The following is a 26,146-nucleotide window of genomic DNA, read 5'->3' as shown; positions in this document are numbered from 1 at the left end:
ATGAGGCCCAAGGGGATTTGAGTATCCCGATGACTACCCAGCATGCTGAGACAGTACCAGACCCGGTTCCTGCAGAGGAACTAGAGATGGTCGGTGAACCGGAGCCAGCCCACGAGATGTCGGGTAAGGTGACTGCCTAGGGTGAGGAGACACTGTTGTTCCCAGAGGCGCAGGAGCCCGGAGAGGCCTTGCCTTTTGCCATTTGGAACACTTTCTAGCTTCTCAATTTTGTCTTGGTTGTGGTGTGGTTGGTGTGGGTGAGGGAGGGTTGGTGGTACTGGTGATGTGTGGGTCAGTGAGGGTAGACAGTGGAGCAGCTAGGGTATGAGGAAGAAAGAGAATGAACCTAAAAAAATAAGAGAGAAAAGAAGAGGGAGTATTTTTTAGTAGGTCATTTAAATTGTATTTGTTTTTAATTTAGTGTAGCCAGGTCACCTGATGGATACTATTCAGCCCTTGGGCTGCAGTAACCCTGATACAATCAGGTTGCCAGTAGTTGCTATGGGGTTTTCCCCCTCCGAGAAGCTGCAGTTGAGTGACAGCGGGAGGTGGTGACATCAGGCCTGGGCTTGACCAATCATGAGCCAGACCTGGTGCCCTCCTCCTGGCAGTACTTAAAGGCAGGACCTCCTTTAAGCCAACTAAAATTAGTTGTGTGTACCTTCCCACTGAGGAAGGCAGGTCGCGCAGTGGCAAGGCTGAGATTGGGCCTTCTCCGGGCCTCTTCCCTCCGGTGTAGAGTTAGTGTGGACCATACCTCTGCCTCTGCTAGGGAGGTGGGGAAGAGCTAGGAAGGCTGCGGGTGCATTTGACCTGTAGTGACATTCAGGGACCATCATTAAGTGAATAGCTGAGAGACTGAATCGGGCAGAAACTGCCTTGTTCCTGTAACTGTACAGAAGAGTAATAACGTTGTTGCTGTTTGCATATACAGTGGCGGCAGCTTTTATTTGAAGTAATGCCGGCGGCATGCCGGGATCTACTTCGGCTGCTGCCAGTCAAAACCGCGCGCCACCGCGTTTCCCCCACGCACCCCCCCTCCACTTCGCGCGCAATTTACCCCCCCTTCCCGACCCCGAACCCGGCTCCTGCTCTGCCCCTCTGCTTCCCCGCACCCCCGCTTACCTTACATTAATCTCCAGGGGTGTCGGGGAAGCCGGGCGCGCACGTGACTGTGACGTCACAGTGCGCCGCAACGTGCCGCGTCTACACGCTGCGCACATGCACCCGGCCAGCGGCATTGCTTCAAATAGAAGCTGCCGCTACTGTACAGTAGCTCCTGCCTGGTGCGTGATCTTACTGGGGGGAGAGGTAATAAGTTCTACCGTGGGAAATCACCTTCAGCTCCTGGAGCCTACAGCAGATGGAGGCGCTGCACTGCTAAAGAGATATGTAGGGTATGAACCCCAGAAGCCTAGTCCTGTGTCCCCACTACCATCGGCGGATGACTAAGCCCTCCTGTTACCAGCAAGTATCATGCACCACACGACCAGTAATGGTAGAATCTCCCAAGGGGTATGGGAAACACTGTTACATTAATATATGGTTTCATTTTATTTTACTTAAGTTATTTATTTTACGGAGAGGGAGACAGGCAGCAGTAGGATGCATCTCCCCCAATGCTAAACTCAGAAGGATTTTTTTGGTCAGTTGTAGAGCTGAATGGAAAACTCACAAACTGAGGTACAAGGGTTTGCATTTCCAAAAATTTTATAAACATTTTAATTCTACTACCTATGTTATACAAATGAAAAAAGACCCCTCATCGGTGTAAGTGCTAATTTTTTTCTTTGTATAATACTGTTGGGCTGTTTTTTGTTTTTAAGTATTAAATTGACCTCCAAGCAAAATGCATGCTAGTAGTATATAGCCTGCATACTAGTGTTTGTGTGACCAAGTATGGCGTATGTGCATGAGCAGTTGCACTACACTCTCAGTAGGTAAGTGGTCATAGTAGCCGTGTTATTTTTCAACTATTCACCTAAATGGTATTGTCTCCTCAGTGGGAGTTCTTCATTATGGTGTGCTGGTGATGAATCAGCACTACCACACAAACGCCCATTGACTTGAATAAAAGATTGTTGTGTAGAATATTCAGTACTGTATGTCCTATTACTGAGATGGAGAGAAAGCAGGAAAGAGAGAGGCAATGCATACAGCGTACTGTATATGCAGACTTGCCAAGTTACACTGTTTCACTGCGTGACAAATGGTGTTGAGCTGCTTCTCACAGGACTACTATATATATAGGGAGACTGGGCATGTTTTTTTTTTAAATTTTAAACTAAGGGGCTTATGCAGAGAGCATAGAGAAAGGAAATAGCGCCATCTTTTGGCGAAAATACGCAGGCGAGAAGCTTGTCCTGGCGAGACCATGACGGGCAATTCAAATTCGCCAGACGTGTGGCGAGAAGCGTGATTTCGCCAATGTTGAAACACGCAAGATTCCAGTAGCTCCGATGCGCATGTATGCGCCAATCGGAGCTACTAAATGGCGAGTTCAGAGGAAATTTTGCCCGCCAACAAAAGTTGGCTGTATTGTGGGCAAATACAGCGCGCCACTACATGGCGAGTTTCACGCCAAGTGAAACTCACCTAAATAGCAATTTAAAGCACACCGCGCTAACGGAGTACTCTGCATAGGACCAAATTTATTGCCAATCCTGCGGCGAATTTCAGCCTTTCTGTAAATTACCTCTCTGCATAAGCCCCTAAATTCGGATTATGAATCCATGAACCAGCCCATCATCACACATACGGATTCAGACAGCACAATTGGTTTCAGTGATAATACCACATATCACAGTGTGGTTCGTACTAAAACATACATTCTGTAGGATTGACTGCAGTATATTGCAGATCATCTTACTGCATCATAACTGGTCAATACCATGATTAGCATGCTGCTTCCTATGCTATGCAATCGTTTGGAAAGTCTGTGATATTTTTAGTTATATTAAATAAAATTATATCTTGTTACCATTTTGGCTATGGTTACGGAGGACATTCATAGCTGATTATGCACAAAGCGATATTTGTGCCTCAGAGGTTTATTTTCCGCTCATTAGTCAAAAGAAGAACATATAGGTTATGTATTGGTTTATGTTTTTTTGTATATAGCTTAAACTCAGTCCCACCTAATTTGTTCTGGGTTGTGGACTACTGCTGTTTATATATCATTTTAGCAGGCAGGTAAGCGGATGGGCCTAGCATATGTACTGTAGATATTGTTTCTTATGGATCTCATGAAACTATAATTTCATGCTTAATTAAGACAGTAAGTGTTGAAGGAGCAGTTTAGCAGTAAGGACACTGCCTTTAAAGCAGGTGAACTTTGTTTGAATCCTTATGTCAGCAATCCTTATGACTATGGACAAATTACTTTACATGTCCTTGTGCCTTAGGCAACAACATTTATACTGCAAGCTCTTTAAGGGAGGAACTCATTTTTCTGTGTATATTGCCAGTGCTATATGACACAGAGATATTGTTCTTGTTGTAGAATATGTGCTCTTTGTCTATTCTGTACACTAAATCTAATCACACATTTCCTCTTAGTAGCCGTCCTTGAAATGAAAGCTTTGAGAAAACATGTATCGGTTTAACAATGTCTTAATGCTATCTGGAATATATATATGTTTTCTCTCTTATTTTTGTGTGTGAGGCAATAACGGATTCATTTTTTTCTGAAGTCACCAAAGTACCATTTATACCCTACTATTGATAATGATTGTTCTCCAAATAGAGGGCTTATCATCACAGTTTTGCATTTTTCTCATCAGTAATTTGTGATATCTAAAATCATTTATCTTTTTCAGGATATTCAATACTTCAAGCTATTATGGAAAAAGCTGGACAAAATGGGTGGCAAGTTAGCGCCATATGCGTGGAGAATTTTAATGACGCCAGCTATAGACGCCTTTTAGAAGACTTGGACCGAAGGCAGGAGAATAAGTTTGTGATAGACTGTGAAGTTGAGAGACTTCAGAACATCCTAGAGCAGGTAAATTAGTCTTTGAGTTCTGCAAATTCTACAGTGATACCCAATAATTACTTTAAATATGTATGCAAGATGAAATAAAAACCTACATGGTGGACAAGAATCAACAAGGCACACAACTTAACAAAGATATAAAGCTAACTCCCTCAAAAATATTGTCAATATCTGCAGTAGTAATAATATGTGATGGTTGTTATCACGTCAAGTCTATCCAATAATTAACTAGGAATAGAGTAACCTTTTCACATACTAATTGTGGTCACGAGCCATCTGGATTTAAAATCATGGTATTGGTAGCACAAAGGGTGATTTGTGCTTTTACTAATTTTACTATCCAATTACCTTGGACTTTGACAACTGAAATCACAAGTATAACAAATGACATTTAGGGATAATGCAAGAGTGGATGTGTTAAGAAATCGGTTGTATTAAATATTGCCCACATGTACTGTATAATCTCAATTAGCGGGTCTAAAAAAAATTACAATTGGAGGGTGTGCTAAAGTAAAGTAGCCCATGTAATCATTTAACTCTCTGAAATCCATTTCTAGAGCCTTACAATCTGTAATTTATGATGTAATTAGTTTGTGCTTTTGATGGAAGGTTTCTGCTCATATTTTCAACTGTGTGCACCTAAATATGGTTTTTGTAATAAGCATACAATGTGGAAGTAGTTAAGATATTTTTATTAAACAGTAAGTAAAAAACTTGAAAGGAACAGATGTGTGCTTTTCATATTGCCCTTGCATAGAATTTTAATTGGGTAGAGCATTTTCCTTTCTAATTTTGACATTTTTTTCGAGCAGCAACAGTGAGTGAACGCCCTCTAGTGGTGTCAGTATGCACGATAGCCATTACAACAGACAACACTTTTTTCATACAGTATATATACCTTGATTAAGTAATATAGTGTGCTATATGTACAGGTAAGCGACAGGTCAGTACCAGTGGTACCTGTAAGTACAAATATAATGCACAGTGTGTAAGCCTGTTATATACACGTAGATGTGATCTAGTGCAACAATGCCAGTGGAATTATTTTCCAGAAAGGACAGATCCTATAATAAAAGTATTGCAATGATTAACAAATTAAAAACCGCCTTGACAACGAGTTTCATTGGCAATGGGGGGCGTGTGGGGGGGAGGGATGATATACCTTTGTTCTGATAAAAATTAATAAGGAAATTAGGAAGTAAGTACATTACAGTACTCAGTGGTACATTACAGTACTCAGTGGCCTTTATGCAATTTGCTGTGATTTACAGTAAAGAACATGCTGAAATTGTGCAAAAACACCCATCCAAGACTTTGGCAACTTTCATTCAAATGTGTTCACATCAATGCATTGCTAATTGTGGGCTACTCTACTTTTATATTAAAAATGCATCAAAACTTGTGATTACAAGTAAATACTGTCCTAACATGAAATTGTGTGCATTAGATCAAGTTCAATTTGAAAACTTTAATACAAATAATTGTATTTTCTTGCATTGATACGTTATAACTTTATTTCCAAATGTTGTAATCTAAAATCTGATAAGTAAGCTCTAGAAAGTATTACTGTAAGTATTTTCTAATGCAGTTTTGCTTATTAAAGCACTTAAGTTGTAATAACACCTGAGCTGTTACATTATATAATGCGTAGCAAGGTTGTGAACACTGAACACAAATTAAAATGTGTCAGATTTGTCAACTTTTCTGATCTGTTAAAATTAACTTCATAAACAGTTCTGCCTGCGTCTTGAGATCTTTTTTAAATCACATTAAAACATAAAAATGCATACTGCAGTGCACAGTAGATTGACTGGTCACAAGGACTTGGCCTAACTACTATGCACTTTTTCTTAAGCTTTAGCTCTCACTTTTTCCCTGGCTTGTTTCCATGCACTAACCAGCCTAACCTAAATTAGCTATTCCAATCTGCTGTTAGAATCCATTGTTTCTTTAGTGTATTTAGTCCTTTTCTCGTGACCATAACACCTTTCCGCTTCAGTGCATGACTTGTTTTCTTGGATCCATATTCTTGTGGAAATGCTACCATGTTGTGCCTTATTGCTAACCTGATGTGCTGGAAAGTTTCTTTCCCAATACGTTCTATGTTAAAGCCATCGACTATTTTAGTTTATCTTCTTTGTACAATCGGCACACGTTTCAGATATTGAGTAGAGCGATCTCAAGGTTAGTTTGATAAACTATACAGTCGGAGTTAGTTTTGGATTGAGTGAGCATTTGATTTTTTGTGTCCCAGGTGTATGGTATTGCATTTTTTAGCATTAAATTTATAGTTGCCACACTTTAATTTTGACAGTATCCTGGTCACCCTATCAAAGAGATCTGTCAAATTTGTTTGGCGATCTTCTCCGATAATATTTTGCTTTGTTGGATTTCATTTTTTAGTGTTTAAGACATTGAGTAACTTACTATTTTCTTTATATATTTCTATTGATTGCCCCTATACCTGCTTTTTGTCCATATTTCCATTTTTGGGACTTTCTCTTCTCTAGGTTTTTACACCTATTTTGTAGAGTGGTTCAATAGGTCTGTATTGCTTTGCAAAGAACCTCCTAAAACTCTTCAAAATGAAAGTTCTGAAATGGTAACAAGCGATAAATCATGTCATCAAAGTTATATGAAAATTAGCTTATTAACAATGCATCCATATTCAAGGCCAATTCCTTAATCAGCAGTAAGTTTAGCACCTCAAACATACAGTAACACTTTATACAGGCCATTAGCTCGCATTCGGTGAACATCAGAAGTCATATGTACTCTCATTGAAGTATAATTGTTTTTTTATGACATGACAATGAAATGTGGCATTGCCATGTTAATTGTTTGCCAGGTTTTCCTCAGTGAATTCGGCACTGATACTATGCATTTGAACACTGACTTCCTCATTTTATTTATTCATATTTCACTGTAATGTGTTTTGATGTAACTCGTCGGTCCCCAACCATCACCTCCCTTCCACATCAGTTTTGGAGTGGAGTGCTACTCCACAATACATTGATACAAAATAATGTCAGTTAACCACACATCAGTATTGTCACATGTGATTTTACACCCATTTTTCAGCTTGCTGTATTTCAACCTGTTAAATACTTAATTGGTACTCTGTTAAGGTTTGTTATTCAATTATACAATAGTAGTGTACTTTTATTGATGAATGAATAATAAATGTTGATTATGAAGGTTGAATCTTTCAGACAATTTTGTAAGAATTTAAAGAATGGGTGTAACTAGTTTAAAGCTAGACAAAGACCTGCATGGAGATCAAAATGACATTTATGTAAATGTATGAGTGTATAGAAGTCATGAAAAGATCTGTACAGATTTTGATGGTATGCAATCATGACTTACATAGAGGGAGTTCTACTGTATATTGAAGCTTTAATCATTTAGATATAGACAATAGGCCCTTATGTAGGGATTCATGGAAACTAGTAGTATTCAACAAATGCATCAAAATTCCCTTTAGACATCACTTTAGTATGGTTTACAGTATTCTTTATCACTCACTGTAAATCAGGGCTAAAGGTTGATCCGTGACTTCTGGTATTGTATGCTATTATTCTCCGCGCGGCTGCTCTTGGCAAGAGCCTTTATTCATGATGCAGCAACTATTCTTTGCTACATACAGTATGAAGCATTAGAACTTTCCAAAGGGAGCAGAGAGTAGTGCATCAAATCTAAAGGAGCAGCTTGCCATGGAGCAAACTGACATAGACTTGAAACTAATGTGGGTGATCGATTGTGGACAAAATAAACATAATAGCAACCAGTGTGTGATTTCATAGCACATGCAGTTTAAGCCTTGTGAGATCACGGTACAAATTGAAATACATTTTCAAGCTCCCATCTTAAATTGTAGCATGATATAATCCCAATGGCTTCTGAGATTTCTTATAGTAGCATTTACAGTATTGGGAAGTTTCCCCACATAATTCTCATACTGTACATTACGTTTCTCAAACCCATCTTTGCACATTTAGATCAAGTTGGCTTCAGTACCTTTGTTATGTGGGCAAATGTATCCCTGTGCATTGATGACAACATTTTGTTCCACTGTTAGCAATGCAAACCAAAACAATTTGTTTGTGGTAGAAGAAAGTAAACAAGTAAATCTAACTTAAATCAATTTATATTGGAATACTGTGTCTTGAAATACTCTCATTTTAGTTTTCCTCTTCACTAATTTGATATGTCCATTACATTTAATTTTTATGTACAAGGTAGTAACACTTTATGTGGATATAAATACACTTATATCGTTTTATTGATCGAAGGCTGTAAAACTGCCTTTCCAGACCTCACAAGTTACACTTTACATACTGTGTTTCAGGAATTCACAACGTGAGTGGAATGTAGCAATTGGGGGCACAGGCATCTGGTCTCTGTGGGGAGAGCAGGAGGGGATACAATGTTCTGTACCATGGTTTAGAGCAGTGGTGGCCAACACCAGTCCTTACGTTTTTAAGGATATTCCTGCTTCAGCACAGGTGGCTCAAACATTTTGACTGAGCCACTGATTGAGCCACCTGTGCTGAAGCAGGGATATCCTTAAAACTTGACCTGCTGGTGGACATTGAGGACTGAGGTTGGCCACCCCTGGTTTAGAGAATGATGTTCATACTGTAGTTCTCTGTAATAAATGTATAGTTATCTTTAAGTTACAGCTTTAACTTCAGAATTTTGTTTAGCATTTTATATCTTGTCATGTTAAAAAAAAAAAGTGTTAAATATTGGTTCACAAGCACAATCAATAACAATAATGTTGATTGCATGTTGATTTTATTTGTTTGGCAGTTCAATAAAACAATGTTTCTCTTTGTTATAGATAGTGAGTGTTGGGAAACATGTTAAAGGCTATCATTACATCATTGCAAACTTGGTGAGTACCTCTGTTTATCCATTTAAATTTAGAGTTTAAACACTTTTATGGGGTATTAGGTATTATAAATGCGTATTATGATTTTAAGAAATCCAGTTTCGTATCTGTAAGTCATTTAAAGGGGCAGTCCCCCTCCATGTTTATTTTTTATTTATTTTTTAAGATTTATTTGCTATACTGTAGCGTAGTTTGTCCATTTTCTTCCCTACTAACTGATTTTTAAAACTGTATATTTTATTCTTACAAAATTTGCCCCACACCTAAATTAATATGTCTTCTAAGCCCCTTTCACGTAGTGCATTAGTATACTCCAAAGAACCTTATCTGTGAATATTAAAATAAGAGATTCTTCTGATAGGATCCTTTGTAGTATGTATTGAATACAGCACTGTGCTGCCTTGTTGAGTGGAAAAGGTAATAATAAACAGCAGTTGTTATGTGAACTCTCTACTGCAAGCTTTGACCTTTTTAAATAAAAGACCAAATAATAAACAGCTAAAATAAGGTTTGTAATCTGCTCTAAAGGGCATCTCATGAAGCTGACGCTCAAAATAGTTCCCATTGCGGGGAACCTGCATCTTTAAACACACCTAATCTCAGATTGGTTTCCACCTCTTTGCTTAAGAGTAGTGAAAAAGGTGAACAAAAGAAAAGTGCGCAACAACAATATATAAATAACGTGATAATTGTGATACAATTAAATAGGTGACCTTGTGTATAGTATGAAATATATGAAGCGACTGCAGCTGTGACACCAGGGATGGCTCTGGTCCCCCCTAAATGCACACAAAAAAACAAGAAACACAGCGCACAATGCTCATAGTGCATTAAATGATATCTTTAGTAACCAAAATAAGAAGGTAAGTATTGTGCGTACATAAAACAAAATTTAAACAAGCATTTCAGGGTTATTGTTACCCAAACACCAACGGACGCCTGTGATGGTCTCGTGGCTCTCTCCTTCTCACTCCAATAACCTCGGTGTAGGGCCTGGAAAGTCTCCACTCCAAACGTTGGTGTTTTGGCCTCTCGCCTTAAAGAAAGGCTAATGCAGCTTCAGCAGTCCAGAAAAAGGCCTCCGCTTATATGCGTTGTGCCCGTCACTGCATAAGTCTCGTATATAACGGAGCAGCGGAGTACACGCGGTTTTTCGTCCTGATCGAGCACTTCCGGGTCTGTGACGTCACAAGATCGCGAGACTTCGTCGCAAGTCTGCAGGACACCGGATCGGTTCTCTGGGAGTTCCCTGATGAAGAGACCCTCTGTGGTTTCGAAACGCGTTGGATTGAGAACATTTGCGAACCCTCTATATCCCAGCACTCCCAGAGAACCGATCCGGTGTCCTGCAGACTTGCGACGAAGTCTCGCGATCTTGTGACGTCTCAGACCCGGAAGTGCTCGACCAGGACGAAAAACCGCGTGTACTCCGCTGCTCCGTTATATACGAGACTTATGCAGTGACGGGCACAACGCATATAAGCGGAGGCCTTTTTCTGGACTGCTGAAGCTGCATTAGCCTTTCTTTAAGGCGAGAGGCCAAAACACCAACGTTTGGAGTGGAGACTTTCCAGGCCCTACACCGAGGTTATTGGAGTGAGAAGGAGAGAGCCACGAGACCATCACAGGCGTCCGTTGGTGTTTGGGTAACAATAACCCTGAAATGCTTGTTTAAATTTTGTTTTATGTACGCACAATACTTACCTTCTTATTTTGGTTACTAAAGATATTATTTAATGCACTATGAGCGTTGTGCGCTGTGTTTCTTGTTTTTTTGTTTTCTTTGCTTAAGAGTTTGGCTTCAGATTTAAGAAATTCACATAACAAACTTCCTACTTATTTATTTATTTATAAAATATTTTACCAGGAAGTAATACATTGAGAGTTACCTCTCGTTTTTAAGTATGTCCTGGGCACAGAGTAAAACAAATAATACATGGTTACAAATACAGTTACATAAATGAACAGGGTATACATTATATACAAGACATAGCATACACAGTTAAAGAAAATATATATTATGGGCGTATGAAACAGTTACAGACCAGATTAAAATGTGAGACAGCCTTAGATTTGAAAGAACTTAAACTGGTGGTGGATGTGAGAGTCTCTGGTAGGTTGTTCCAGTTTTGGGGTGCACGGTAGGAGAAGGAGGAACGTCCTGGATACTTTGTTGAGCCTTGGGACCATGAACAGTCTTTTGGAGTCTGATCTCAGGTGATAAGTGCTGCATGTGGTAGGGGTGAGGAGCTTGTTCAGATAGCTGGGTAGCTTGCCCAGGAAGAATTTAAAGGCAAGACAGGAAAGGTGAAGTTGGCACCTAGTCTCTAGTGATGACCAATCTAGTTCTTTGAGCATATCGCAGTGATGTGTGTTGTAGTTGCATTGGAGAACAAAACGACAAATTGAATTGTAGAGGGTGTCAAGTTTGCTAAGGTGGGTTTGAGGTGCCGAGCCGTATACTATGTCTCCATAGTCAATAATTGGCATTAACATCTGCTGTGCGATACGCTTTCTGACCAGGAGACCTAGGGAAGATTTGTTCCTGTAAAGTGCCCCTAGTTTGGCATAGGCCTTGGTTGTCAGGATATCAATATTGGCCACCAATGCAGATTGCCACAAATATATATTTTTCATTTTGTTCCCTCCCTCTATTTGTCGTAAATAAAATGCCTGTTTGCTATAAAACACATCGGTGGTACAGTAGCTAGCAGGGCTGCCAACATAAATCTTGGGGTCCATGACAAATAAAGGGAGAATGGCCCTGTCAATACCTCTGATTAATCCCCTTCTCCAGAGTGCACTGGAGCTACCTGAAAGGGTGAGAGAAGGTATTGCTGGGGGATATTTATGTACCAGGGGTAGTTATGTGCCTGGGGGTGAGGTATTTATGTGCCTAGGTGATACTCATGTGCCAGGGGGGGGGGTGGGTGGAGGTAGTTATGTGTCTTGGGGGAGCTAGTTAATGTGCATGGCGGGGAAGGAGATAGTTATGTGCCTGGAGGAGGAGGGGTTAGTTATTAGCCTGGGGGAAAGTAGGTAGTTATGTGCCTGGGGTGGGGAAGGAGGTAGATATGTGCCTGTGGGGGAGATAATTATGTGCCTCGGAGGAGCTAGTTATGTGTCTGGGGGGGTGGGAGGGGGTAGTCATATGCCTGGGGGAGCAAGTAATGTTCCTGGTTTCGCTAGTTATATGCCTGGGTGGGGGAGGTAGTAATGTGCTTGGGGGAAGGTGTAGTTATGTGCCTCTGAGGGTAGAATTATATGCCTTTGGAGGTAGATATGTGCCTGGAGGGGGGAAGGAGGTAGTTATATACCTGTGGGAAGGGGGATAGTTATTTGCCTGGGGGGGAGGGTGTAGTTAAGTGCCTGGGGGGGTAGTTATGTGCTTTGAGTGGGGTTGGGGCGGGAGGAGAATGAGGTAAATGTATGAACCTGGAGGGAAAGGTGAGCAAAATGGAGGGGCGGGGGGGAGAACCGAGTGTCCATTCCTTGGAGGATTAAGAGGCCTGCAGTTGCCTACCTGGGGGGGGGCAGCAGAGGTGCCTGTCACCGGGGGCCTCCCTTGCACTGACCTCAAGCAGGCCACCTCTGACAGATGCCTCTGCGGATCTGGCACATGTTAAGGTTTGTCCCCCTGACTCACTAGGACCGGGACTGTAGTTCCATATGTCCCCCCCTTGTCAGCTGCCCTGGTAGCTGCCATAGGGATGTCTCTTCCTTTCGGTATTTTAATTTTATTAGAACTACATATTGAGCCCTACAGGACTTCTCTTTTATAGTGCCATTTCTTTGCCAGATTGTCATGTGCATATTTAACAATATATTCCATTAGTAGAATACTAGAAAAAAAAATTGACATACCCAGTTGGCACCCATGAATTTATACTATCATTACTGTCATAAAATGCATCTATAGGGTTATTATCGCCACAGGTTTTATTCAGTGACTATCTGAACAAATATATAAAAAGAGCATTTCTTCATGAAATCTGTGTTTTAAAACACTAAACACTTTATTTTCTGTTGACCTTCAGTAACGAGCTTAGTAAAACAAACCGCTTCAGTGCATTATGTTGGTGTGGTTGGCCATCACTAATAAACATGTTCCCCAGGCTTGTGTTAATAGGGTGCTTAGCATTCTAAACATGCACACTTTTCTAAACAAGTGTGAAGCATGGTTTAAAATGCAGTGAGATAAAGCTAATCTGCCAGCCTAAAAGGTACAGCTATTTTTAGTGTGTTTGCTTTTTCTGCAGAGCTCTTGATTACCTAATTTCTGTGTCTGAGACTAATTCTATGAAAAATTTCATATAATGACTTTGTATAGATATGAGAATTATAAACCTGCAGTTTTTAAGTAGAATTTAATACCTTGTTTTAATACACAAATATGAGATCATACTGTACTTAATGCTGTTTGGACTCGCAAGTGTTTTCTTCCAATTTTGTGTTTTGGAATACACAATTTTTAAAGAAACAAACCAATCCCCACAAGCTATATGACTTTATCTCATATAATGTTAGTATCTTGCCTCCTGGCCATGACCTTGCTCTTCTTTATGTTTTGGAGTATTAACATCCATGATTTTCTGAATCACTTGTATCTGAGTTAACCATGATAACCTTTAGACTGTACTTAGCTCAGGGGAGAGCTCCATTGTAATTTCTCGGACTCTTTGTAATTAAAATAGTTGACGCAATTGATCACAGATTTGATGTGCAAAGCGATTTTTTTGGTTCTCTTACAACAGCATTTGTGACCGAAGCAATTTTATCACTATTTTTTTTTTTTATATTTGATTATACTGACGATTGTAAGCTCTTTTGGGCAGGGACTCCTTTTTTCTACTGTTACTTTTATGTCTTAAAGCAGCGTTTCCCAGATGGTGGGTCGCGACCCGGCACCGGGCCACGAAAGCAAAATGCCGGGTCGCCTAAAAAAACTCTCGAAAACCTAGGTGTTTCGTTCTTGGGTTTTCGTTTTTTCACGAAACTCTTAAATACGAGTAAATAACGTTGAATCGGGACTATTGAATAAATAATTCAATTAAGCGAGACGAACGACGCGCTCCATCAGTGTCCGCGCCTCAGCGCCATTTTGGAGTCTCATTTGCGGCAAAGTAGCCCAACCAATAGTGAGGCTGCTCGGCGGCGGGAGAGACACGCGACTTGCGTTCTGGTTGCCAGTTGAAGCTAGTAGTACATTCAAACAGTTTCATTGGGAAACATTCTGAGGTGCAGTGATGTGGGAGACTGTATGATCTGGGTAATGCGAGAAAACGCAACACCCAGAAGTCACGCAGTTGCGTTGTGGTGTCAGTGTGTCTAAGCGCGTGGGACGGATGCTCGCTATCCCAAGAAACGAGTCTAGACCCTTGTACAACTGGTTACGCAATCGGAGCTGTGATCTTTTCATTTACTGGACTTCATATTCTCTACATGTAAGTTACTGCTTGCATTTTTGTAAGAGTAAATGCTTTTTTATTATAATATATGAAAACTGTATGGAATTTCATATCTGTTTAATTTTACCTATAGGCCAGTATAGGTGATAACATTTTTAGTGGGTCACGAAGGCGAAGTATAAAAATAACCGGGCCACGGAAGAAAAAGTTTGGGAAACACTGTCTTAAAGCACTTGTTCCCATTATGTGTTATATTATTATGCCACATGTATGACTACTATCAAGCGCTATGTACATAAATGGCGTTACTGGGGTAGTTGCCACGACATGGGTGGTTAGGCCTCTCGGGTGGGTAGTGGGAGGGGTTAACTGCTAAGATAATGAAGGTGTTAGTCCCACCTGCAAACTTTCCAGTAGGTCTAACCACCCACCCTTGAGCAACTACCCCCTTCACCCATACTCTCTACCCCCAATAAACAATGTACTTTTGTTTAAACCCTTTATTAGTTTAGTGGCTAGCCACTAAGGTAATCAAGCTGCTTTTATTTTATTTTACTGACAGAGTATCGAAGCAGGGGGTCTCCCTAACTGAACCACATTAATTTCAGCCTTGGGGACCCCTTGATTCCCGAGTTTCAGGCCGCGGTATGGGGTGCCGGTATCTCCTGCATGTTTCATTCTCCCGCGTCACGTGACCGGGACCATTAAACACACAGGAGATACCGGGGCCTGTAACTCAGGAAGCAGGGGGGCTCCGGTGCTGAAATAATGCAGTTCAGCTTCGGAGACCCCCTGCTTCAATAATATGTCGTTAAAATAAAATAAAAGCTGTGCGGTCGTCTGTTAGAGATGCGCAGAGAGAGTGACTGATTCTGTCAATTCTCACTGCGTGTCTCTTACAGACTGATGCAGCCCAGTACTATTCACACAGCGGTCGTCCCATTCAGAAGCAAGGACCCCGATGTGTTAATACTGATTGGCCATTAGTCTGGTTGCGGGGATTCCGCAAGCCCATGACAGATTCCGTGCCTACTACACAGCTAACCACCGAGCTACATCTGTAGTTGGTGCTATATAAATACAGATATACATATATATTACTGCACTGTTGTATAGTACAGTATAATTATAAAAATATGTACAGTACTTCTGGTGAGGCTAGAGTACTGGCTATGCACAGGCATCAGCTTGGGCTATTAAATATTGGGCAAGATTCACCAAAACAAGCAAACTTTTTCATTGGTGTGCAGAAGCAACAGTTAGTCAGGCTCCTTAGAATTTTTCTGGCACCAGAAGATATCTTGTAAAAGAACATACTGTAGCATAGTAAATATGGTCTGTAAACCGATAAGTACATGTAAATGATATACAAATGAGGCTCTACAATAACAGCTTATACCCACAAATGTGCATTAAGGTTAATGCAGGGATTTAACGTTTCACTAGTTACAGTAGGTTATACAGTACCTACATTTGGCATTACTCACCTACTGTACACAACAGGAAATATGACCTCTATAGGGTCTGGATTCGTGTAATGCCACATTTACGCATGAGTTAACAAACATACAGTTATTTCCAGCGTCCATTTCTCTCTCCTCTTTCTCAGCTTTAGTTAAACACCTATTTTAAGGGCTAGATAGGAGTTATGCCAAGATATTCATAACGGTGCATCATTGGGAGATAATGCACGGCTATGCTATAATAATGTGACAATAAGTCTGTACTAATGGGATATAGAATATCCTTGGTTAATGCATATAATTAACTTTGCAAATATGTGTTAACCTCAGGAAATTAACTCCAATTCCTTATTTCGGTAATGTGGCATTATGAGTCCTGATTTAACAAAGCTGTGTGGATATATCCCCACGTGTGTCTCTTAGCTTCAATGTACAGTATTAAAGAAAACCCCTATTTTTCTGCATTGGGTCAGCCTGCGACTCAGGAAATGTCAGACAGGATGTCAGCAAATAGTTACACATGTACATATTATAATGGTAGGAATTCATTATGCCTATCTCTGTGAGATGTTAAAAAAAAATTTGTGCTGATGTTGCATAAACCTGCTTAACTGGGGATGTGAGTCTTGATGAGCAACTTTCATTGATCTAGTTTCAAACAGAAATGGGAAGCAAATGTGTGCATCAAAGCAGATACACTTTTGTTTTAGTATTAGACTCCTGCATTCACTTTAATTTTTAAGCAAACTTTTTTAATAGATTAAAAAGCCTTTATTTACAGACACGTTTTGCCAAAAAAAATATGTTGTAAATATTGCATGTTTTGATAGCAAATTGCAAAGAAATTGATAATATTTTCCTTTAAGATTTCTAAAAGTACAGTACTCATAGTTTCGATTTTGGGACTGTGACAACGAAAATATTTTAATATGAGAAATAGATCTATGCAGGGGCGTAGCTATAGCCCAGGCAGCCCGGGCAAAGCCGGGGGCCCACACTCTTTGGGGGACCACTCTCCCCACCTGTTGGCGGACTTCAGATATAGGTAGCCAGGGGAGATGATGGTATGCGACAGTGGGCCGGCAGTGTTGATCGGAGGAGCAACTGGAAGAGGAGTTGCGAGTTGTGCTGAGGCACAGCAGGACGGCCGGGAAGAAGCACACCTCAGAGGTCTGACCCGGAAGTCATTCTGACTTCTGGTGTCTGCTGCCACAGGCAAACTCCTAACTCTTCTACCAGCTGCTCCTCTGATCCTCTGAGGATAGAGAGCTGAGGGGGAGAGAAAGCTAAGGGGAGAGGGCTAAGGGGAGATGGCTAGGGGAAGAGAGCTGATGATGATGATGTGTAAAGAGTTGGTGATGATGAGGGAGAGAGCTGATGATGATGAGGGGGAGATCTGATGATGATGAGGGGTAGAGAGCTGATGATAAGGGGTAGAGAGCTGATGCTGATGATGAGGGGGAGATAGCTTATGATGATTAGGGGGAGAGAGCTGATGATGAGGCGTAGAGAGTTGATGATAATGAGGAGGGAGATATGATAAGATGGGGAGAGATGATGATGAGTGAGGAGATGATGAGGAGGGGGAGAACTGAGGAGGAGGGGGTGAGATGATGATGAAGAGGAGGGGAGATATGATGATGAGGAGGTGGAGAGATGATGAGGAGGGGGATAGATGAGGAGGGGGAGAGATGATGATGAGGAGGAGGGGCAGAAATGATGATGATGGTGGGGAAGGGGAGAGATGATGATGGATGATGATGAGGAGTTATGGGAAGAGATGACGAGAGAGAGGATGGTGGATCTATGACATGGCTGGATAATTTATATAAATGCATGTTGGCAAGTACCTTTCCCACTTCATCCGAGCATATTATTCAAGCTTTAAAGGCATGGTTGACCATACCTGTACAAGTACCACTATACATCTTCTTAAACACTTGTTGCCACCTTCGTGACACTTTGAGGCAGTTAGATAAGATGTGAGGGAAGGCTACCAGGAAGTAATACATTGAGAGTTACCTCTCGTTTTCAAGTATGTCCTGAGCACAGAGTTATGATGACAATACATGGTTTAATTAAGTGAACAAAGGTTATATATTCAATTTACAGACATTTCATGGACAGGTACAGATTATATAGGATTATGGGCATATGTAACAGTTACAGACAAGGTTAAAATTGTGTTAAAGGAAGTAGGATAGGCCGGAAATGTATTTTCATAGAAGAGGCCCTGCCCCCAGGAGCTTACAATCTATAAGGAAGAGTACATATGGTACTGGGGATGAGAGTGTTGGTGTTTCGGACTGTAACAGAGCAGCTGTAACATCAGCAAATGGCGGACACCCTTTGGTAAAACGCTGATGTAAGCTGAAGGGTTTTGAATGAATTCAGCTAAAAGAACCGATGGATTTATTTTATCTCTACTTACAAGTTTAGATTGATTGATGGTACGAGTGTTATTTAACATTAATGTTAGAGTAAAAAGGAAAGTTTAATAACCTACCACTTTGTAATACCACGATTACTGCCACACTTAATGCACAGTGTGTTTGTTGTGAATGAGGGGATGTACGTTAGCAATTATTAATAGGAACAATACAGTGTGGCAATACAGTAAACTATGGCACTGTTTCGAATACATGGAAAATTTACATCAGCAGTTAAAAACAATGCAACAACACTAAATGTAATAAGTATTTTTCTTTGCATCTCTTGCATGTTTCATCCCATAATATCAAGAATGCCACTTTAATATTTTTCTCCATAAAGCTCACTACCTTTACAGTCTATTTCAGTATTTGCATTTGTAACAAATAATGTCAAATTGATTTTTCTTTTAGGGATTCAAGGACATTTCACTTGAGAGGTTTATGCATGGTGGAGCTAATGTAACAGGATTTCAGTTGGTAGATTTTAATACTCCAATAGTGACCGAACTAATGCAGCGATGGAAAACGCTTGACCAAAGGGAGTACCCAGGATCAGAAAGCCCTCCAAAGGTAATTATTCACTTGTGATATAAAATAATGTTCTAAGTTAGTTCACAAATGCGTGTAGTAAAATAGTAAGGTGCATTCACTCTCACTTATTAAATGTACAAAAAATTGTTTAAAATATAAATGTATATGCCAAACATCCTTCTTTTCATGCAGTAAAACTAAAATATAACAACTGGAACCTTTTTTTTGAAACACTATGATTTTTTTCAAATGTAATGAGTGTGCAATGTACATGATGATTTATTTCTGTTTAACAGAAACACCAATATTTTTGTTTCGCTAGTCATGTGGCTGCCTCTGGAAAGCCCTTCCCCTCAATACCCGACTAGCACCCTCTCTATCCACCTTTAAGACCCACCTTAAGACACACTTGCTTAAAGAAACATATGAATAGCACTGGATTATCTTGGACACATGGTACATAAAGTTTGGCCCCCTGCAGACGCACTTACTAGAATTCCCTCCTACTGTCCCTGTACGTTCCCCTACCTACCAATTAGACTGTAAGCTCCTCGGAGCAGGGACTCCTCTTCCTTAATGTTACTTTTATGTCTGAAGCACTTATTCCCATGACCTGTTATATATATTATTTGTTATTTATATGATTACAACATGTATTACTACTGTGAAGCGCTATGTACATTTATGGCGCTATATAAATAAAGACATACAATACAATACAATGTACAGTATCTGTAATGGAAAGGCTGTTTAATATTAGAAAAGAGGTGAAAGCTACTGTATACAGATGCAGTCATCTTTATCTCCAGCCTGCCGTGTACATGGAGCAGGTGAATCACAGCCCAAGTGCGGCCTGATCGCAGGCAAGTGCAGTGCAAGGGGGAATTTCCCATCAGGATTAACACAGTGGGAGTTCCTGCTTCTGAATGGGACTCCCGCTGTTTTAATTCTACCAGGTCGCTACCAGTCTGGAAGAGCTGCGCAGTGAGAGCATACGGAATCAGTCCCTCTCCCTGCACAGCTTTAACAGGCAATCGCACTGTTTTTATTTTATTTTAATAACATAGTATTGAAGCAGGGTGTCTCTGGAGCTGAACCACATTCATTTCAGGTCCAGGGACCCCCATCTTCCCGAGTTACAGGCCCCTGTATGGGGCTCCAGTATCTCCTGAAAGTTTAATTCTCCTGCATTACGGCCCACATCACCGGGATATTACGGGCCTGTAACTCGGGAAGCAGGGGTCCCCAGACCTGAAATTAATGTGGTATAAAACCCTGCTTTAATACTATGTAATTAAAATAAAATAAAAGTTGCTTCATTCCTTTAGTGGCTAGTCACTAAGGTAATGAAGGGGTTAAACAGAAGTATCCACTTTGTTAGGGGTAGAGGGATGGCTGAAAAGGGTAGTTGCCCCAGGGGGGTGGTTAGGCCTCCTGGGAAGTTTGCAGGATAGGTTAATCCCTTAATTACCTTGGCGGTTAGTACCTAGTGGCTAATAGGTTCCTGAATAAATGAAACAATAAATGGCAGTGAATCATTACCTTTAGTACATATTAACTTTACGAAACCTAACATTAAACATTCGGTATGAGGCATTTTAAAAATATATTTTTACCAATAGTTTTCTTTCTGTAATCTCAAATTATGAGAATTATTCTTGAATTTGATATCAATTTAAAGGTCAATACCAACCTCATACCCATATATATTTATTTTCTTTGAGAAAACTGCCTATAAAATAATTTCGCAGAGTTGTCTCAGGAGCTACATGGTTGATACATGCTCAAAGTTATAAACAAAACTTTCTCTATTCAATACCTTACGGCATATTATCTAATCCATCTTTATTAAAAGTGATATAAAGTTAAAACATTTTGTTTTTAGAAACATGCAAACTGACATTCAGCTCGCAATAATTTCTCAAATGTGCAAGTTAGAAAATTGCAAAAAGTTGAAGCGAACATTTAAACTGAAAATTTGTACAGTAGCACAATTGTCAAATTTTACCGGAGATTCTACTTTTTTGTTTAAATTTCAATTTCACAATTTTTCAAATTTTTTAGAACTTTCTAAAAAAAATTACGAATTACAGATTATCAAAAAAATTTTTTTTTTGGTAATTTCAAGAATATTTAAAAATGTTAAAAAGACAATCCAAACTGGTGAAAAATGAACCCATCTCTAGATACTGTTTAGTAAGCACTGTCAAGCATATAATACATTGATGTACATTTACAGTATGATGGTGACTTGACATTGATTACAGTATATCATTTCATTAAACTACTTTCGAAGAAAACACCTGAGGCAAAGTGCTTTTTTTTTTTTTACCAAAGAATGAGTTAAATTAAAAGGGTAGATGCTAAGAGCTTCATTAATTCTGGCCTACAGTATTTACGTGACATTACCAAATTAGGTATGTCCATTAGTTTTCCTACATATAATGCAAATCCTCACGTATCCTCCCGTATCACACATGCAATTCTCCTCCTCACTTTTAAAGTTTTACATTCTTCTACCCCTGCTTACATCTCATCCCTAATTTCTCGCTATGCACCATCCCGATTCTTGCGTTCTGCTCAAGGATGTCTTCTCTTTACCCCCTTTGTATCTAAAGCCCTCTCCCGCCTTAAACCTTTCTCACTGACTGCCCCACACCTCTGGAATGCCCTTCCCCTTGATACCCGACTAGCACCCACTCTATCCACCTTCAAGACCCACCTTAAGACACACTTGCTTAAAGAAGCATATGAGTAGTACCGTAGATATTACTAGACACAATACATAAAGCTTGGCCCCCTGCATAAGCACTTACCAAAATGCCTTCCTACTGTTTCTGTATGTTCCTCCTACATACCAATTAGATTGTAAGCTCCTCGGAGCAGGGACTCCTCTTCCTAAATGTTACGTTTGTCTGAAGCACTTATTCCCATGACCTGTTATTTATATTATATTATTTGTTATTTATATGATTACCACGTGTATTACTACAGTGAAGGCTATGTACAAATAAAATGTAAAGAGGGTTAAGGCTGCACTCCACAAATAAAATAAGACATACAGTTTACCGGTGCTGCTGGTTCAAGGAAGTACCTGCCAGGCAAAATCCAAAGTACACCAAATGAGGATCTACCCAGTATATATATCATCTAACATTAACAAAACAGGTGAAAACAGTTATAAATCACCCCAGCTGTCCCCAATCCGCTTCCCCCCAATATTTACTTATTGAGAAATACGTGGAGCGCTGGATCCCTTTTTTCCTGGCTATACAAATAAAGACATACAATACAATACAAAGCTAATGATATGCAAAAACAACATCCGTTCGCAAAATAACCATTGTCACGTTACCTGTATGAACAGGGATTATTGTGGCGCTAAAATGCATTAAACAATACACTGCATATGCACATTGGGGAAAACTCATGCAAATGCGTTAGTGATGCATTACGCATGTTCGTAAACCTAACATAACTCCCATGAGTATGTTGCAATTTCAAATCAATGCACTTTACAAACTGAATAAGTCAGCAATATCAGCTAAATAGCTCAACTGTTGCCATGGCTGAGCAGGCATCCACCTCTGCTGCTGGAACTGCTCCAGTGTGTAATGCGAGGATTCGCAGACTCAAATTTATTGAGCAAGAGCTAGAAATCCTCATCTATTGAGTGGTGAACAACCTCTCCAAACTCTTAGGGGTTTTGTGCTCACGCATTAGCACTGCTGAAAAACTGCGCATTTGGGGCCGCATCCTCACCTGCATTAATGCACTTGGGAATACGGTCCGCTCAGTGGATAGGCTTAAAAAGAGCTGGGGAGTCAGCAAGTGCAAGCTCAAGTGCAAGATGGCTGACCTTTATCTCACTCCAATAGAGGAGTGGTTAAGTGAGGTGATGCAACCTCCCAGGTAGTTGTTCTTCCTGGACTGGTGAACATGGAGTATCTGGAGAGACCTGATCAGTGAAAATACAGTACATATATTATATAATGTAACGGTGTTTTCCCTGGGCCCTTCTGATCCTGACCCATATATAAGAAAATCCCCCAATTACATGGATGTATGAAGTGTGGTGCACTTGCTGGCAACAGGACTCCTGAGTCTCCCGCTGGGTTGGTATTGGGGAATATCACCATAACAGGCGTCTGAGGTAGTGTTCTGAGTCCTACTCACATTCGATGCAGCGCCTCCACCCCATCAGGATCCCTACGGCAGCAGGGGGAAGTATATGATGGGGAACTCCTTCTTGGTGCATCCTCCTGGGGAATAACTCCACTCTCACACAGGAGAGATCTTTTGAACCAGGGCATCTTTAATGTCATCTCCTCTGGCAGACTGCCCCTCATCGCGGCCGATACTTAGCCGCTCATTCCGTTGAGGTACTCCATGCAGAAGGTTCCCTCTCTCTTAATTGAGTTGTTCTCCACCTCTCCCCTAAGGAGAGACCACCACCTGTGCCAGGTCCCTGGACACAGTGTGTAATTAGCTTGCACTTGACTCTGACAGACAGACTTGAACTGCTGCAGACACTTCACTCAGGACACAAGAACATAACCACTAACTTTAGGCAGTGCTGTGTCTTATATATCCTTTAGAAGCAGACCCACCTTTGTGTCACTAACAGTGGACACAAATCATGTTGTCACTTCTTTGTTACATATGACACTTCACCAGGGTTTGAGGGCAAACCTCCGTGATTGTACTGGCAACCCTGTCTACTTACCAGGATTACTGCCAGCATGAGAAAGAGATGTACACCATTTTTACACTGGCTACAATCTCCCCCTGGTGGAACTCAACGTCCCTGGCTGGGATCTAAATTTGTGGAATCTTCCTTCAGGTAGCACTGCAACACATAACAACATAACAATATATTAGCATAGAAATACATTATTACAACACACGCATGGTTTATCAGAAACATAATCGCATAACAGCTACATCCTGACCTGCAAGACTGCACTGCTCCTAAGGAGAATCTAGGTTAATAGTAGTGCCTAGGGTCTGCTTTCTGCACCTCCCTTCCATTGGCATCCTTTACTGTAACGCCGTATGATCTAGGCGGCCCATTCTCTGGCCTATACTCCATCCTGTGCATGAAGATGTTGCGCCCAACACTCCATACCCTCATAAGATAAGCTATTCTCTCCTCAGTCTTGAATGGAGCATGCCCACCCGATTTGGACATGATATAATCCTCCACTGTCTCTCTCAACCATGTATCCCTGTTGTCCTCAATCTCTTGCATGAGGGGCTCAGGCACATATGGATACTTCAGACCATGCGTTCTCTTATACCTAGCAACTATTGCTCTCTCAGCCCTGCTTATTCGGATGAGTTTCTTGTTACCTGCCCTGCCTGGCAGCACCCACGATAATGGTTCCTCAGATGCAACCACATCATAAAGTATGGACGACCCTCGGGGAGTAACCAAGCCCTTCTGTATGTCATACCAGCTTTTTCTTAGCTCTTCTAGGCGCTCTTCATCTGAGTACTCGCCCTCATCCCACCAGTGGTCCACTATGTCACTTCTAATTAATATGAACCGCGTACGGTCCAACCAGGCCTCATACCCCTCAAACATGGGAGCCCACCATCTGGTCTCTTTCTCCATTACCTGCTCGGTCACTATAACTGGCATCTCACTCTCCTCTAGTTCTCCCCCAGAAGACACTCCTGATGTCCCTGTGGACCTAGAATGGGACCCAAGGCGTTTAGGCCTACATTTAATATTAGCATTACAATCAACAACATTTGATTTGGACGATACATTAGCAGCGATCATTTCCCGCCCCGATCCCTCATCGGAGGTAAAACACTCCCCCCAGTCCAGATTTGAACCAGTCTGTTCCTCTCAAGTATCCCGGGACTCCCCAGACAACTCTTGGCTCGATAGTGACCCAGATGAGGAGGTGACAGGGGCAGGCGTCTGGGCCATGGCCGAGGGCAGAACAAAAGGGGACTCGTGCTGCCGATACGGCATTACAATCCGCAACTTCACAATACCTCGACTGGTATTAGCGGGTTGCAGTTCCTACTCTCCCGTCTCCTGATTCCCAGGCTTCTGCAGGGCCTGCAAGCTCTTGCTCTTCGCTGCTCCAGCCGTTCGGGTACAGCACGGCGGTCGCGAGGGTGCAGCCATCTTCCAACCGGTTCCGCTGTGTCCACCGGAAGTGATGTCATCTATCTCGCGGAACGAAGCGCCGCCATCTTGGGTTGGGCTCCCCACCGGAACCTCTTCCTCCACAATGACATCCGCCACCGGAAGTGATGGTTCTTCTCGCCGCTCCGCTCAGGCCTTGGCTGGGCCTTCCTTCGTCGTCGCCGCCTTCGGAGCCTGTGGAGGGTAAGGGTGTGTCTCACCGCTCCTTCGGCTTGGGATGGTGTCTTTCTCTCCTGCCACGCTGAGAGTCACCGCGGCCGCAAGACTCATCCGCTCTGGTCGCATCAGCGCAGGTGCTTGCGGATTCTCAGGATTCGGCTCCGCTACATCACCGGTAAGTGCCAACTCTTTTCCAGCACCGCTGTAGTGGTCCGCCAGTAGGCGCATCACCACCGATGTCGGGCTTGCTTGCTCCTCATCCGATGAAGCGGACTCCGACACGGGTAGTGGTACTTCCGCAGGGGACCGACAGCGAGGTTCCGGGTTCTCGCTGCGGTTGCAGGCCCCAGTTTCTTTATGCTCCGTAGCAATCATCAGCAACGATCCCCATTCTCCGGGATCAGTTGTCTCTGTCTTCACTTTGTGTGAGGATCCAGCCGTCAGCCTGGCTGTCTCTAGGGATCACCGTCTGGCAATCAGGTTCTCCATCCACTCTGCACATAACAACAATGTCCTCCACACTGTCCTCCAGGGTTGCCCCCTGGGATCCTAGGCAGGACAAAAACGGCGGCGCCACTCCATAACATGCTTGCAAAAGTCCCTTCTGCAGCTCGCTCCTCTGTGGTAAACACACCACGTGCGCTCTCTCCATCAGGCGCTGGCCGCCATCTTTGATTCTCTGCACCGCGCGGAACTTCACTACTTGCGGTCACCATATTTACTTGTATATTTCTGTGATCGCGCATGGTGCTCCTCTCTGCTGGGCAGCCACCATCGTCGATGCAATAAAGAATGCCAGTGCACCACCTACATGTATCTAATGTATGTTTGACTCATGTGTACTACCTCAGGCTAGGCTCACTCTTTCTGTGTATGCTGTGTCTACCATCCTCCAGTATGTGCTCCGTGGTAAGTGTTCTGGCTCCTGGCTAGAGTACTCTGGCTTCTCCCATGCAGTACTAGTGTGTCAACCAATCTTGGCTACCTCTAGCGCAGGTCCTCTCCAGAATTCCTGAGCTGAGTTATCCAGGCAGGAATAAATGGAGAACAAAGCGCACAAGCAAAAACGGAGCAGGAAGGACCCAGAATCAAAAATAAA

At 41.8% G+C, this 26,146-nt stretch overlaps 1 protein-coding gene across 8 annotated transcripts in view; it reads left to right on the top strand.

Moving 5' to 3' along the window:
- GRIA4 (glutamate ionotropic receptor AMPA type subunit 4) overlaps positions 1 to 26,146 on the top strand; it is a 443,069-nt gene that overhangs the window by 304,860 nt on the left and 112,063 nt on the right. For all 8 annotated transcript variants that reach the window (XR_012800021.1, XM_075592389.1, XM_075592388.1 and 5 more), the window contains exons 4-6: positions 3,819 to 4,003; positions 8,838 to 8,891; positions 18,603 to 18,761. Coding sequence is in view for 7 of the 8 variants with exons in the window: in XM_075592389.1 (XP_075448504.1) it covers positions 3,819 to 4,003; positions 8,838 to 8,891; positions 18,603 to 18,761 (398 nt within the window). In the remaining variant the exon portion in view is untranslated. The remainder of the gene's footprint in view (positions 1 to 3,818; positions 4,004 to 8,837; positions 8,892 to 18,602; positions 18,762 to 26,146) is intronic.

Source organism: Ascaphus truei, chromosome 3 (genome assembly GCF_040206685.1).
Source record: "Ascaphus truei isolate aAscTru1 chromosome 3, aAscTru1.hap1, whole genome shotgun sequence".
Lineage (NCBI taxonomy): Eukaryota > Metazoa > Chordata > Amphibia > Anura > Ascaphidae > Ascaphus > Ascaphus truei.
Note: the sequence above shows the minus strand (reverse complement) of the source record. Positions and strands in the feature narration are given on the sequence as shown.